Source organism: Cyanistes caeruleus, chromosome 20 (genome assembly GCF_971803275.1).
Source record: "Cyanistes caeruleus chromosome 20, bCyaCae1.hap1.1, whole genome shotgun sequence".
In the NCBI taxonomy this organism is placed as follows: domain Eukaryota; kingdom Metazoa; phylum Chordata; class Aves; order Passeriformes; family Paridae; genus Cyanistes; species Cyanistes caeruleus.
Genome location: NC_141720.1, coordinates 2,658,258 through 2,674,788, shown reverse-complemented (window position 1 = coordinate 2,674,788; position 16,531 = coordinate 2,658,258). Strand labels below are relative to the sequence as shown.

The 16,531-nt window shown below is 45.8% G+C and overlaps 1 protein-coding gene across 2 annotated transcripts in view; it reads right to left on the bottom strand.

Annotated features, from left to right (window-relative positions):
- Nucleotides 1–16,531, bottom strand: part of PAPPA (pappalysin 1) — a 174,743-nt gene that overhangs the window by 56,746 nt on the left and 101,466 nt on the right. For both annotated transcript variants that reach the window (XM_086857797.1, XM_023938086.2), the window contains exon 10: nucleotides 15,667–15,863. In XM_086857797.1, coding sequence (XP_086713923.1) covers nucleotides 15,667–15,863 — 197 coding nt within the window. The remainder of the gene's footprint in view (nucleotides 1–15,666; nucleotides 15,864–16,531) is intronic.

The window sequence follows — 16,531 nt, the reverse complement described above, 5'->3', positions numbered from 1 at the left end:
TGACTTTTGAAGTGCCACTTAGTGCATGAGTGAAAACTTGTATTAAGAAATCACCCAGACCTTCACCAAAAGTTTGATTCTAACCCAAAATAAACCCCTGCTGAGGTGGGCTGGAAATCTCTGATAACTTTTAAATGCCTTGTTTGATTTGTGTGTGTGTGTGAACCCTTAGCACTTTCTGCTTCTGCTGGAGAATATTAGCAAAACCCTGAGCATTGCATAAAGAGCTTGTGTTGAGGCCACGTGGGCTGTCAGAGCAGGTTTGAGCAGGTTAGATAAGCTTCCCCCTGCTGAGACTGATCCATCGCTACCCAGACTAGTGTTTCAAAGTGGTCCTGGGGTAAAAAGTTCTTTTAGAACAGTCTAATTGAGAAGTGTGGGAAAAGTCTAACAGAGATGAATGGATACAAGAACCTCTTCTCTACTCGCTGCTGGCCAGGAAACTTAGCTAATGTCAAAAAAAAAAAAAGTTCTTTAAGTTTCTCTGAAAACAATTGTATGGGATTAACAGCTCCTGACACCTACAGACTCCACCATCTCACCAGGCTCCAACACATGTGGTAAATCCATCCCTGTTTCAGTTCTGCCCTGGCATTGAATGTCACATCACACCTGCCAAGCCTGAGAATCATCTGCTGGAAGAGTCCTTCACACCTCTGCTTTTAAGGCATCCCTAGAATGTGGCAGCAGCCCGAAGGCCCCAGTTAATTAGGTTAATGGTTGGGCTCAATTATCTTAGAGATCTTTTCTAGGCTAAACGATTCTGTGATTACTGCAGCACCAACACTTTTAGAACTACAAGTTCCAATGGGTGGAAGACAGAATATCATCTCTCCTCATTGCTATTCACAGGAATTCACAGGTATGAGAAACAGATTATACCCTAGCGTTATACCCTTTGCTACAGTGATGTAAACCAGAGCTAAAGCACCTGACAGCTGTGGAGGGAAGAGCAGAGATAGACTTCTCATTTCAGGGTGTTACCAAACACTGGAGTATTTGCTTTGAAGAATGACAGCATCACACAGTGCTCCAAACTTCACTCACTGGGGCTTGTCCAGATTCTCAGACCCACACAGCAAATGGGATATCCACAGGAGCTTAGCATGTGCTTCAAAGTATGCAGTGACTATTTGTGTCTAGTTACTGGAAGCCCATGTCATCCCCCTCCCGAGGAAGCTGCTTTCAATTACAAGAGCTGATGTCTGTTCCTCTCAGAGGTTCAAATCCAGCTCATCTCCCACCCACACATTTCGTACACAAACATCGGCAGACAGAACGATCAAGGCCAGGGAGCACTGTGGGATCTTCCCACAAGAGGGAATGCCTGGAGGATTCCCTTTGACTGATTTATACAACCTCTTGTCAATCAAAGGCACAACATGTTCTTCAAACCGCCTCTCCTGTTTTCCTTCTCTTACTCAGGGGGACCGAGGAATGTGTCGGCAGAAAGGGAAAAGTGATATATTGGGAGCACTTAGCTTTTTGCCACATCAAAAACACATTTACTATTGCAATCAACTCCATTTCCTTCAAAGTAATATGGGAAAATTTGCTGAAGAGCAGATTTTGGAAGGCGCCCTTGTGAATGATTCCCAGCCATCCCGTGACTGCAGGCAATGTGAATCTGTGTTGATGGGTTCCTGTTGCAGCTGAATTACAGGTTAAGGATCACAAATCCCCTGGACTGGGTGCTGGGCTAGATCCCAGCCCAACTGTGGCAGTGCATAGCCCCAGTACAACCTTCTGGACAGCACTTGGCTTCTCCAGGCCTGAGCTCCCTGTCTGGAGGATGAGGATGATGTTCCCCCACACCTCATAGATGTGCTGAGGATAAAAGCTATGAGCCACAAAAAGATGCTCAGGTGTCACTGAGAGCACACACAGGTGTGAGGACACAGCTCCCCACAGGAGTGGGATAAACACGGACCCCATCCCACTCTGACCTTCCCACCGAGCAAGCACAGTCAGACACCGCAGGTTTTGCACACACTGGTGGTTCTCAGCATTGTAACATCAAAATAATTCTAAATGCAGACAGAAAAAGCTGCTACTTAAGCTCGGATGCTGCCCTACTCAGCTCTGGCACCGTGGTTGGAGCAGACGTGCCTGTCTGCATGCCCAGGGGCGGCTGGAAACAGAGCAAACCTTCAGTGCACAGATCTGTCTGCTCCCAAAACCCCATCTGCTGAACCATGGCAGGGCTTCCTCCAGACCATGTCCTCGAGCTCTGTCTGGCTGCGAGGGCCATCGTGGGCACTTGGTCAGGCAGTGGAAAGCATCCTCCTTGAGGAGAGGAGGGTGGAAGTGGAGATGGTGCTCCTAAAGCTTCCTCTCCCCACTCCTTTCTACAGGGAACTGTGCTGCTGGCACTTCTGCAGCCAGCCAGACAATACAGAGTGTTTCTGGGCTGAAATGGGCTGTACCTTGTCCTGTTGGCAAAACTGCAACCATGAAGCAGGCAGGAGCAATATTTCCTGGTAAAACCCACAGTACCAGCTATTTATTGAGCACAAAACATCCTCAGCTGAGGCTGCAGAAGTGCACAGAAAATCCCACAGACTGATACAAAACCCATGGAGGCACAAACAGAACATCTTCTCTTGTTTGAAGGTCCAGCTAAAGAACAGATTTCATCCATAATACTGAAACCTAATTAATCTACAATATTTATCTCTTTGCTCTACAGAATGCTATTTGTATTTAACTCAACACATGCCAGAGGATCCCAACTATGACATAAGCAGCATTTTAACACATCTCTTGCAGTTGAAAACTTTCTCCCTCCTTTGCCAGATCAGGGTGCTGATCTGATCACCCAACCCTTTTATTCTTAAATATGTTATTGTTCTTGCTGACCTAAGGTTAATCTCACCCAAGGATGAGAAACCATGGTGCAGTTGCTAAATATCAGAAAGGTTCCTACTTGTTTATTGCCCAATATTGTAAGGCAGCTTGACTGCCACATGGACACCACCCAGTTTGTCGACTGCAGCACAGACCTCCAATCTGTTCTCAAAGCTGTTGCACTGCTTTTCTCATTTAGGCTGGGAACTGGGTTGGAGTTAGGGAAAAATGAAGTTGCCCACATGAGTGAGCACCGAACCATTAAAAAGGCCACCATGTGGGCTCCAACAAACACCTCAAACTCCAGCCAATTTCTCTGACCATTACAAACCTCAGGAGCCCACAGAGCTCAAATGGAAATTGTACACACATCACAAGGAATTTTGCTCTTGGTTTCCTTCTAGATTCTGGTAAGAAGTGCTTTTAGACAAGTGTCTTGATCAGATGCCTTTGTCAGTGGACTTAGCCCATCAGAAATCTGAGTCCAGAGTTGCCTGCCCAACTATGAATGTCAGTCTTGGGTCATTCCAGGTTGGCATCTGAAACTTAAGGAAAACATTCAAAACTACTTTCCCAAACTACATATTTTAATTTTATGTGCACTAACAATGAGTTTCTGTTGCAGAAAATAAGATAAAAACCTAAAACCAAATCTGAGACTGAGCAGCAGAGTCCAAGCATAAAATGAGGGAAGAAACCTGTCTCTCTTTCAACAGCCCCCTTACCTTACAGTCTACTGCTACTTCCACAGCAGCAGCTTCCCCTCATCTCTGATGCTCATCAACTGCAACTTCTCCCCCAAACTCTCCTTGTCCTCTGTCTGATAACAGCTTTACTGTTTCATGCTCTTAGTCTGCTTTTAGCAGTTTTCATTGGGGTGCCTACAGGTCTGATGGCAAAAGATGAAAAATTGCAGCATGTCCTGCTCCAGGACAAAGGCATGTGGGCAGGTGATCCACAGAAAAGCTTTATCAACTGGAAGCTGATGAAACTCCTGGGGTAACTCACTGATGCTATATTACTCCCAGATTCAGTTGGCTCAGAAGTCAGAGGAAATCTCATCTGTCAGTTTTCCCTGTGTAATGAAGAACAGGATTTGGCTGTGGGATTGGGAAGCAGCTTACATCTCCTGCAGGATGAAATAAAGCTCCGGTGCCAGTCCCTATGTCCAGTCTCAGCACAGCCACGGCCACTTTGAACCTGGAGCAGCTGATGTGTCTGGACTTTGCAGACTCAGTATTCCATCAGCATGATATTACAGCTTCCTTAGCACAGAGCCAGCTAAGGAAGATTTTCAGCTGAAGATTTGCTTGGATTTTTTAGTAATTGGAAAGTGACCTTTCTGTGAAAACACCACGGACAGGGCACCAATAGTTTGCCTGCAATGTGACATGATGATAAATTCCTCTACTTTACAACAATAGTATTCATCTCCAAAGGGAAATTTCCTGAGAGTTTTGGATGTAACACAGGGCTGTGATTCAGAAATGAGTGGGAGATGCAAGGGCTATTTCATTTTGCCATATAAGTTGGTTTAGTTTGAGGCAAGCGAAAAAGAGCTACAGGGATTTCCATTAGATGATGGCCCAGATTGCATGTGTATTCAAGGTGTGTTATTAACTTTAGCTTTCTCAAAAATTCAGTTATTTCACTTCCAAAGAGCTGGTATGAACAATATATTTCCATTTTTAAATCGTACAGACCTGCATTCTTTGAGCTTCCCTTTGAATTTCTGTTATCTCCAGATTCAAAGCAAACTTCATTTAAAACCAGTGAGTTCAAATCAAAATCACATCAAACCATAAACTTCACATGGCATACCTGAAAAAACTGTAAATCAGTTCTGACTGGCCCTATCCCAAACTCACATGGGCTTTGACAGCCAGCCAGGTGTAATCAAATATCTAGGATGCTTGCTGGACTCAAGGAAAAAAAAAAAACAATATGGAGTTTTGATTTTCCAACAAAACCCTAACCAGATGATTTTTGCACGGTTCAAAGGATCACCCTGAGGATGTCAGTTAAGCCAAGGCCAGAAACTACAGAAAAATGGATTGAAAAAAAGGAGAAATAATTGCACTGATGGGATTTAAAAATCAACTCATGTTTTATGGCAGCCGACAAGCAAACCCCAGCATCTGGAGCTCCTGGGTGCAATTTGCACTTGCCCCTGCATCTTTGGCCATTCAGAGATGCAAAGTGAAGAGATGCAGAATCAAGAGATAGTTCTGAGTGCACAACACAGTCTCCTGTGCAGCACATGAAAGTGCAATCCAGCAGTCTGACATGTGTTCCTGTTTATTCCTGTCAGACCTCTGCTATTTCTTCAACTCGGCAGCAGGACATAAAGATCTGCTCCCAAACAACATCGTCTTCCACACCAGCACTGCCAGGATCTTAGAGCAATAATTCCCAGAGTCAGCCCTGAATTGTATCCTGTTATTATGCTCAGATCCACAAATACACCTACATGCAATGGGCTAGACAGACAGGATCGAGCAGCAGCACCCAAACCAGAACTTATGCCTCCAGTTCTGCAACTATCAGCCTCATTAAAGCTAAAAGACATTTTCAAGCTGCAGCACAAGCTCCTGTCTACAACTTCCACATTACTGCTCACAGAAGTGTGAAGGCATTATAGACTGATAAGTGCTTTAGCAGACTGCATATCCATCCACTGGAGAGCGAGGTTAAACAAATACAGGAGCCAGAACATTATTGTTGGCTGAGCGCTCGGGTTCCCGAGCTGCCCGTCTCTAACTTGAACCGACCAGGTCCACTGCAGCACAGCTTCGTGGAGCTGTGGGCCAAGGCTGGCCGTGGGGTGCTGCAGCAAAGCAAAACAATCCCATCCCATCAGCTTTCATCACCGAGGAGCAGAGCAAAAGCAAATTTTTTCTTGTTTTTCCTTTGACTGGAGCGTTTTATTCGGGGGCAGCTGGCAACAAAAAAATCAAACTGTCAAAGGCAGAATGTGTGCCACACTTTAGGAGGATCTTAAATATATTTTTGTTATTATATTCATGGTTCTGTCTCACTAGATTCATTGTACTTTTGCAGCTCCTGTAAGGTGAAGTGGGTGAAATCTGCTTGGTAATATCCCCTCCTTCCTTCCCAGAGCTGGTTCCATACATTTGTTTGGGTGAAGCAAACACACAGCTAGGTAGAGAAAACACAAAAGCAACAGCAACAAATCCCTTAAGAACTTGAGTTCTCCATCAGGATAATGGCTGAGGTGGACAGAGATGCTTAGAAGCACATGGACAGTGGCACTGATAAACAGAGAGATATATAAGAAAAAAATCAAGCCACAAAATTTTCAGCTCTCAAGCTGGAAAAAAAACCACATTGCTTTTGTTTCCAGTACAGTAGGAGCAAATCCTAAATATTGCCCATCCTCACCCCAACTCCCTGCACCTCTCTGAGTGCTCAGGGGGCACAGGAGCTGCTTTGAGAGATGTGAGCCAAGGCAGGTGCCACCCTGAGCCCTGCAGACCCCTCGCTAAGCTTCTCCTGTGCCTGAGGCAAACAGCCGTGCAGTGGTTAATGTCAGCCCCAACCACATGATCACACTCAGAAAAGGTCAAAAGAGTGATTTTTCATTTAAAAACATCTGTGTGTTTAAAGAACAAAACTTTCTCATGTGCAGAAAACCAGGGGTTTCCAGTACTTTTATTTCCAGAGTTAAAGCCGTGCTTTTCAGCTCTGTTTAGGGTTACGGCCCGTGTAAACACGCTGCGCAAACCACACGCAACGCTCTGCACACAGCGTTTCCACAGGCAGGGATCACTGGGGGTGCAAATCTCGCTCTCCCTGCCTCCTTTCCCCTCTCCAGGCTGCTCAGCTTTCCCCACTGTGCTCCCAGTGAGCCAGCCAGACACCTTCTTGTTGTCCTTCCCTATATGAAGACGTACAGATGCGTCTAATCCTAAGGGTGTAAGTCTGCTCTGGGCTGTCAACAGGCCTTAATTGGATACATCCAGGGAGATGATACATTGGGAAGAGGCCCTGAATTTAATAGGAAAGGGGAAGGCTGCAGAGAGGCACCAGGGGAATGTGGAGGGGGGTTCAGAGGAGCTGTCCTGTACTCCAGGGAGCAGTCACACCTCAGCTGGCAAAACTTTTCAGTTCCCATCCGACTACCAGCCCTACATCAGTGGGTATTAATGGAGATTAAACCCCTCTAGCTTGTTTTTCAATACCTGAAAAACATGGCTTGTGGTATGCAAATCAAAAGGATCCCCTTTGCTTTGCTGGGCAGTTTTTCCCACTGAAACTGCAGAGTAACCAAACCAACATCCTGCAGAGAAATTCCTCTGAATGAGGTGGAACATCCACAGAATCCACAGAGCAGCTGCTGCCTGTAGCCCGTGCACATCTCCACCCGAGAAAAATGCTTGTCTGGGGAAGCCTGTCACTCCCCTCTCACCTTGGGACAGCCCTGGCTGCTCTGATAAACCCCAAACTCCAACAAATTAAGCCAAAATACTTGGAGCATTTAGTCCTTGACGTCCCAGGTTTGTAGGGGAGTTCACAGGAACTCACAGCTTCTCCCAGAAAGTGCAACTGGAGGAATTAAAGTGTTGTGTGGAAGGAAGCTCACGGCTCCTTCAGCCTCACTGCCTTCCAGGAGGAGGTTTGGAGAAGATGGACTGGGAGCAGAAGGGGTGGAGGAATACCCAGCTGCCAAGGCTCAGCCTTTCTCACCAGGAACAATCACTGGGAAACAGGTAAATTCCCACAGAGTGAGGCTTTTCCTCTCCATCTGGTCCAGCTCACAGTGTGCACACAGTGAGAGAGCATCTCTGCTGGAAGGCCAAATGTTTCAAAGGGATTTGGGTGGAGAAAGGTGGGAAGAAGGTCATCTCTGCCCTGTGCTTTACCTTCCCCTCTCTGAAGAGTGACTTGTCTCCTCTGAGCGTGATGATGCAAGGGTTAATTACCAAAAAAAAAAGGGAAAATGACATTCACCGCCAGCAGTGCTAAGTGTAGGGATTTTGGCCCAGTGACCAAAATAGCTCAGCAGAACTTGATGTTCTCCTGAACTGAGGGCTTCTCCCAGAGAGGAGGTACATGTGGGGGACAGATAATAGCACTGATCCTGCAAATAACCATTTCCTGGCACATGTGAGAGCCTGGAGCCAGACCCTGAGGCGACGGTGGAAACCCAGTCCCCAGGAGACTCCTGCTGATAGCACGAGGGAGCTGGGCCACTTACCAGATGTGAATTTGAATTACCAGGGTGAATCATATCTTCTTATCAGATTCCCCACTGAAATGACCTCAGAGGAAAGAGAGGTCCTCCAGCTTTGCAGGCAGCACTTCCAAAAGTGAGCACAGATGTGAGGTTCCTCCACACTTACTACTCCAACCAAGGCAGCACAGCTCAGGAGAGACTTGGAGCAGCTCAAAAATGTATCCAAATGTTCCCACTTTGTTGCTTGGGGCTTTTTTTTTTCTCATATGTTAATTTTTATTGTTAGTATTATTATTATTGTTAAAGCTGATTCTTATTTTCAGGTGGGGACAGAGGGAATGTCTCAAGATACCTTCAGGACAGCATGAGTAAACACCATCCTCCAAAACCATGCCTTTTAGAGACATCTTAAGATGAACACCCTGAAATTCATTGGCATTCGAAATACAAGGTGTCTTATGACAATGTGGGCTAAAATGCCTACAGTACTCCAAACAAGTGGTGCAGACAATCCTTCATTTACAAGAAAAAAAAAATAATTCTTTGCTCCTGGCATGAGAAAGTTTACTTTCAGCTTAAAGAAATGACCGTGTGGTTTTGGGGATGGCATTCCTTTCTGCTGGAGAGCAGCACCATGCCTGCCTGTACATCCGTGGTTTTGTAGCTACATTACAACCCTGGAGAGCTCTGTTTACATATTTGACATGTTTCCTTGTGCAGAACATGAAACCAAATTACAGAGTAAAAGCCATTATGGCTTTGCTCTTGCACCCTTTTCCATCCCTTTCTCCCATTGCTTGGTTTAGATCTATCAGGGCATTTTCAACTGTGCCGGGTCGCCTGGCACTGCTTCAGGCAGGTTCATTTGCTGCTGCACAGGGAAATCATGGAAAAGAGGGTGAAGCCACATGCCAGGGAGCAGGGAGCAGGGCGGGGGTGGGATGAGAAATGCTGAGAACCCTTCATGCATGAACAAAGCAGACGTGTCGATGCATTTATGCAAAAATCATTCTGCTCTGAATGGAGAGGGACCCAAGACAAACAGCCCGGATGGGATGCAGGGGAGCTATCCCACGCTCACGGCTGGACATGCTCTGCATCCCAAGGCTTGTGAGCAGCAGCAGCAGACAGGGAGAGTGGCAGGTTGAGGGGCAAGGGCCGAGGAGGGGGGTCTCCTTTCAGAGGAGTGCATGTTAATGAGCAGTGCCTCTGTCGGGGGGTCCGGCTGCCTGGCTCGCCAATGCCAGGGGGGTCCAAGCTGTTCTCTATTGATGCCTCTAATCTGGGTGGGTGGCTGGGTGTACAGCAGATATCATCATAAAATGGTAATTTACTTCCTAAAGAAGCACATAATCCCTATTACTGCCCAAGACAATATTCCTTTCTTGCCTTTCTTCTTGCTTCTAGAAACAACAAATGGCTTGGAATTCTGCTCTTGTTTCATTAGTGGTAAATGTCTCTTGGTTCTAGGAAGATGGGACCAATTTCCGGCACCTGAGGATTTTTGGTTTGACCTTCATCTCTGAAAAAGTCTGATTGAACCTCTCTGAGAGTACGGTTGGCTGCTTTGCTCTCTGCATCATTCTTTGTTTCTTTTATCTATTTTCTCTACAGTACACAAAGGGAACACAGTGTACCAGCCCCTGGTACTCACTGTTCTGTTTCCCTTAGATGACTTGCATATGTGCTCTTGAAAAATTATTCTAAAAACCAAGGGGGGGAAGGGAGTGGAAAGGAAAAAAAAATATCCCTTCAGTGTTTGTCAAAATTGCTTGGAATCTCCTCTGACATCTCATTGTGTTCTCCCCGTCCTCCCCTTACACAAATCAGCCAGAGGCTACGGCATCGGCCATGGGGTCTGAGCTTTGCTCCACCAGGAGCAGAGGAGCCCTGGAAGTCGTGGGGATGGAGGGGATCCCTGTCTGTCCTGGCTGGGAGCAGGCAGCCAGGTGAGGGGCAGCATCCTCCGGCCAGTTCTGAACTGACGTTAAGGGTAGCGCTCTTCCTCAGCCAACTCTCTGCAAATGAGCCTTTTTCAAGCCAGCTCACCTAGAAATTCCATTTCTCATTTCATTTAACTCCCCAGAATGCTGGGATCATTCCTGAGTCATGGCACTGATGGCATATGACACATCCTTGTAGCATCCCTCACCTTGGGATACGACCATCCTTCACATGGACCACCTGCTCCAAGGAGGCAAAGCAGCAAAGCAAACGTACAAATAAGGAGCAGTGGAGTTCCTCTGGCAGAAAGGTTACAGAATCCAGCTTTCCCAGCAAGTCAGGTGGGAAGCAACATTTCCAGCCACTAAAACAAGGAGATGGTGGGACAGTTTTCCAGTCCTTTTGTGCTGGGAATGAACAGCCAAACTGTGCTAGGATCGGGACTGATGAATTCACAAACAGGATGATGTGAGGGGGCTGACAGAGCTAAAATGCAGATTTAATGACCTCAAACCCCTCCAGGGCTCTGCTCCCAGGCAGCAACTCTCAGCAAGCCCTGAACATTTTTCTTTTTATTCAAGATAGGAACATTTCCCTTTCAAGACATCCTGAACTTCCTAGTCCTTGGGAGGTTTAGGCTCAGTAATGCCCAGTGCCTGCAATGTCTCTGAAGGATTTTGAGGTCTAATCCTCAAACAGTAGCTTTACCTTTCCGTGCTCCCATTTCCACCTCTATTAAACGGAACAGAAACCAAGCAATGTGGCTGTGATAAGGCTTAATTAATCACTGCACATGGAAAAAGAAAAATACAGAAAATATCATCACTTAATCCAAGGAAGGAGCATTCCAGCCTGAATTTGCCTGACGGTCAGGGCCAGGCTCATGACGCAGCTCTCCAGCCTCAGGCAAAAGACCAAATTGGCTGGTCTGTAGTTTCCAGGGGAAATGAAGACAAAATTTTGGACCCCTGGAACTAACTTTAGACTTGGAGACTGTGTAACCTAAGCTGAAGCCCTTTGGTGGATCAGCCAGTACTGGAAATGAGCTCAGCCGTGTACAGCAAACCTACATTCCTCCTGTGACAGCCTGTGCACAGTGTCCAGTTCATCTTTTTCCAGAACTGGTCTCTGATCACTCATGGTTCCTCCATTAATGGTTTTTCTTAGTGGGATTCTGCCCTCATCCTCCAGAGCTTAGTGGTTCAAAGTCTGGCTCAGCTATAAATAACAAAGACATTTGCAAAGCAAATCATCTTATTAAAAATGGGGGGTTTTTTATCCCTCCAACCACAACAAAACTCTTACCGTTGAAGAGCAACAGGACTTGGCTGTGAATTGGGAAGTTCAAAAAGGGCCACTTGCAGAGCCGACAGACAGACACCCTCCCTCTTCTCAGCAAGATCACCCCAAAGGAAAGGAATGGCTTCTCCATTAAAAGTTGCAGGTTTCTTCTCTTTCCACTCCTGTTCAAGATTACTGTATTTGCTGGCTCTGCTGGATCTTTGGGGAATTATCTTCAGCATTATATTTATTAGCCAGAATAAAACTGCATGGCAGAAAACTTCATAATCTTTCTTTTCAATTTTCTTATGGTATTTTCTTACCACTCTTGGAGCCCTTGCTCTACCATGTTATTTCTTTTAGTAGTCAGGATATTTCTGTGCTCCTGTCTTCTCCTTTTGTGGGCTGTTCCAGACATACTGCAATTCTAGACATCTCTGCTGCTGGTGGAAGGTTTGTGCAGCAAGTCTGGGTGAGTGCAATTGTGGGAATGGTAATGGGGCAGGAGGGGGGCCTCTGTTTGTGGGAAAGATGTAACAAGAATCCTCTTCCACAACTTCTTACTCCACAGAAGCCCCTGTGGGGTACCCAGAGGAGAACAGGGTGTGTTCTTTAGTCCGGGAATGAAAACGAATCCCAGGATCTGTCTGTGCCCAGCAGCCTTGGGAAAGAGTTCTCGTTCTGTTAACTGTGCCTGAGCTGTGTGGCTTTTCCCATACACTGGAAAACCAAGCTCAAACAATGGCACAGGGAGAAAAAAAGTTACTTTTATATATATAAATTTTATATATATATATATATATATATATATATATATATATATATAGTTACTTGGTCTAAACAACCTCTTCACAGCTGGGAGGAAATGCAAGAGAAGACAGTTCCTGTGGGAATGTCCCTCTAAATCACCAAACCACACCAACAGCCAAGTCCTGAGCACACACTGCTGTGGCAGGAGTGACAAGGTCAGGAATCAGCCACCTAAAGATCCATTAGTCCTTTCCTATAATTCTCTGCTGTAAAGGCCCAAAGGGAAGCTGCAGGTGAATCAGTTCTCCAAAAGCAGGAGTGCCACCAGCAAGAGGAGAGGAGAAATGTCATCTCCAGCGTCCTGTGATCCTGCACTCACCTGCCTGTGCTCTGCTCACCCCAGAGCATCCTCATCCCTCCTGGACAGGCCTGTCAGAGGCTTCCTCCAGAGGCACATCTGGACAGACACCTCAGCAAAATACCCCAGTCTTGCCTGCTCAGTACAACTGACTCCAGCAAGAGAGACTAACAGGAGCTAATGCACTCACCCAGCATTACCTGTGGAAAAGAAAACTGATGTGCAAGGAGAGGCTGCTTGCAAACTCACAGCAGAAGCAGGAGGGGAAAAAAAACAAACAGCTTCAGAGTGAGCAAAGCCCTTATTGCTGAATTCCTCCTGCAGCTGACAACAGGTACTGAGCAGCATCTGCTTCCAGGTCTGTGGAGGACACAAGATTAGAAATCAAGCTGCAAAACTACCTCGCACTGGTGTTTGCATTTCTGTGCTGGTGCAATGTTGCTGACTGGCCCTCTTTGGCTCTGAATATGATGCTGTCAGTACTGAGAATATTTCTTAATCAGCACTGAAGGGTGGCTGCCAGGAAAGTAGAAGTGGCTGTCTCTCAGTCTTGCTTCTGCAGAAAGGGCGATTGTTTAAAGGGGGGGGCTGTTTGACCTTTCCATTTTTCAAATCTGTATCTCTTCGCCAAGACTGTGTCATTCTTTGTAAGCTTTTTATTGTTCAAAACAAATCTTATACTGCGAACTTTCTTTTTTATCTCCCTTACTATGTTGCCATTCGGCAGCCTGACACTGAGTGATGTAAGAGCCATCTCAAACTAATAACCAAGTGTGGGTATCTAAGGAGAAGCCAGCTGCAGACATGGGCAATGTCTGCACTGAACTGAGCAAAGAGGTCACAGAAACAGCCCTACAAAAACAAGAAAGTGCTCTCCAGCTTGTGCTTATCAACAATCCCCCAGCAGTAAACAAGGCACATGGGCAGATATTGCTGAGAGATACCACAATGACCAACTGGGGATGCAAACTCCTCAGAAAAAGCCTTGACAGAAACTATGACAGTCATGCAGAGAACCTGGTGTTGAGATATCGAAGGATGAGAAACATTTTAACTCAGGACATGCTTAAAATGTTTTAAAGCACCTTGAGAACACTGAGGCAATGATGAGAGGTGGGGATGGCTGACAAACAGGCAGCTTATGCATTCTGTATATTGCTGGGCACTGCACTCAAACATATCTTTCATGGCATTCCTGATGAGAAGCCAGCACAAATACCACTCTGATTAATCAGGAAGCTACCCAGCAACAACACGAAAGGTTTGCACAAGACCAACAAGCACACAACCTACTCTGAAAGGTATCTGGGTGAGGAAAGGTGCTCTTTTCATCAATACAGAAAACCCCCAAGGCTCAGTGCTTGTGCAGATAATGAAGCCAAACATGTTTACACACCGGTGATCATTACATGCGCTGATTAGAAGAGATCTTAGGTTAATTTTCATCTCCTCAAGCTAACAGACTGATGACCTGCTGCCCCACCTAACCCCTCCAGAGTGACAAGTCAGGTGCTTTCCCAAGCCAACCATATTGCTCCTGGGGGAAACAAAACCTTTCCCAACATCTATATGATTAAAAAGGTCAATGAACCCCCTACACTCAAACTGGTGTAACAGGACCAGCTGAGCTAAAGCAAGAATTCTTTTTGCTGGAAGTAAATAGCACACTGTTATCTCCCCAGGGGCCATGCAATAACAGGAGGCATGTTCCCATTCACTCTGCCAGTGTGTGATATGCCACTGCTCTGCCTATAAATACAACAGCTTTTTTTGCCTTTTTTTTAAGCAAGGCTGTGACAACTTCATCTCATCTGGGTACAACAAACACGCCTGAGTTGTGGCTACACAGCAGGGCTTTCTGTTCTGTGTGTGAGTGGTGGAGGTTTTTCCACCACAGGACCATATGTTACCTACTGTGTGATGTGTCTGAGCTCCTACCAGTGCTTCAGAGAAAATCGTGGCAGCTCTGGAGGAGCTGCAGGGGGACAGAATGCCTGGGGACATGCCCAAAAAGCAGCATCTGAACTGGAGCCACTGGCCTTTGGTTTGCACAGGGAGCTTGAATGAGAAAGAAGTTGTGAAGGCACAAGCAAGGGTCCAGAGGAAAGCTCCTTTTCCAGTGTGAAATAATAAATGAGACCATGACAAAGTCAATACTGGGCTCAGGATTCTGTCTTGATATTCTGCCAGCTAACCACGCTTTGTGCATTTAGAACTGACCTGGTCATTAATTTGTTACAGACTTGTGCAATGTGAGCAAGGCCAAGTCTCTTGCATAAAGATGTTTTCTCTTGCAAGCCAACTGGAAATGCTTAACATTTACTATTCACAGAGAGATCTGCTTGTCATATCTGTGACACGGCACTCCTCTCTGCACTGCCCACTCAAGACACCTCCTGGATAATTAGATTCTTAGAAAAACTTTCCTGCATCCAACCAGAAGTCAGCCAAAGTTGATTAGTGTGATAAGTTCTCTGTCTCTAGTAAGGGACAGCAGTGGGGGCTGAAGGAGCAACAAATACAATATACAAATATACAATATACAAATGTACAATATACAAAGCAGATCTTATATATGAAGATCCTTTCCCTCTAAAAATCATCAACAAGCAATGTGGACTTTCCCAAATCAGGTTGCATCTGAACTTCTGCATCTGCATCATGTACAGCTCTGTTTTCCAGACATTTATCTAATGTTTTTTTGAACTCATTTGGATCTAATTCTCTCAAAGAGACAAAAGGTAAAGTTATGGTAACTGGAGCTATTTATGTTACAAAGGAGACATAGGAGAAGGGGGTTAAAGCTAATGAATGGCTTTGGGAATGGACAGGACCTTTCTCAGAATAGAACAATAGGGTGCTTTTATGGAACTGGGAGACAGAAAAAACAAAACTATTAAAAAAGAAAGAACACTCTTTTGTATTATTCGGCATTAGCCTTCAGAACTCATTGCCACAAGCTCGTTCCCTGAGCTTGCTGTGAAGAGCCTGTCTATCTCTGAGGTGATGATGGTTGGGAGAGGTGACTGCTGCACAGCTCATTGAATCAATCCAGCCACAACTTCAGCCAGTTCGAGTTGGGTGACTGGGGCTGAATTTCAACTCATCACTGCTAATCAGGCTCAGAGAGAGAGAGAGAGAGAGAGAGGGAGAAAAACTGCTGCCAGGGGACATCCTTGGTGAAGCAACAAGTGAACAGGCAGGGGTAACAACAACCCTGAACGCTGACCATCGAGCTCCAGCTCCTTGCTGGACTCCCAGGAGAGGAAAAGGAACATGCTGTCCTTACCTGGGTTGCTGCTGGCTGACCAATGACCACCCACCCTGGGCACTGCTGGTCACTGTGGTGTGAGACAGACACGTTGGAAGCCCACTGATCCAGGAAGCCTTTGGGAGTGTAAACGCCACAGTCTTTGATGCTGGTCATTTGCTCAAATTCCTCACAGACTCCATCTCCATCGTGGAAATAGCACCTGCTGGGTTCATCTGCCAGGGGGAACAGAGAAAAGAAACCACACGTGTCTGCAGGGTTGTTCCTAGGACCTGATACCATCAGTGGTCATCTATCTGCTGGGAGAGGGGAGCATTGGTCACTCCTAGGTCATATCAAGGTGATTTAAATAAAGCCAAGCAACAATAGCCAACTTTTGTATTGGGCAATTCCCTGAAGATATTTCCTAATGTTAGGGGGTTTCTGCTTATTTTCATCTATCTCCTTCTAAAAGGAGATAGAAGAAAGCAGCGATAGAAAATACATAGAGAGGCAAATGTGGGTGCTGGCATAATTCCACCAGCTGGGATGGAAAAACGCCAGCACAGGGTTTGGTTTAAAATGTTTCCCTTTTTGTTTTTAAAAAGATATCTGCAAATCAACAACAACAACAGCAACTGTGGCTGTAGAGATGGTGAAAACTGCCAAGTTCACAGTTGTAGTGACCAAAGGGCCAAACAGATCTGTTTATCCAAGGCAGATACAGTATACACAGTGTGAGGGTGAGTTTGCCACATAAACACACAGCTTCAACCAACATGACTCAGATTTGACCTGAAAGGATCAAAAGCAGCAGGAGACTTTATTATCCTTGCCCATTTATTCTGTGGCTTCTCTAATGAGACTGCCAACAAAGATGCCAAATTTTTGAGGTTGTTTCTGT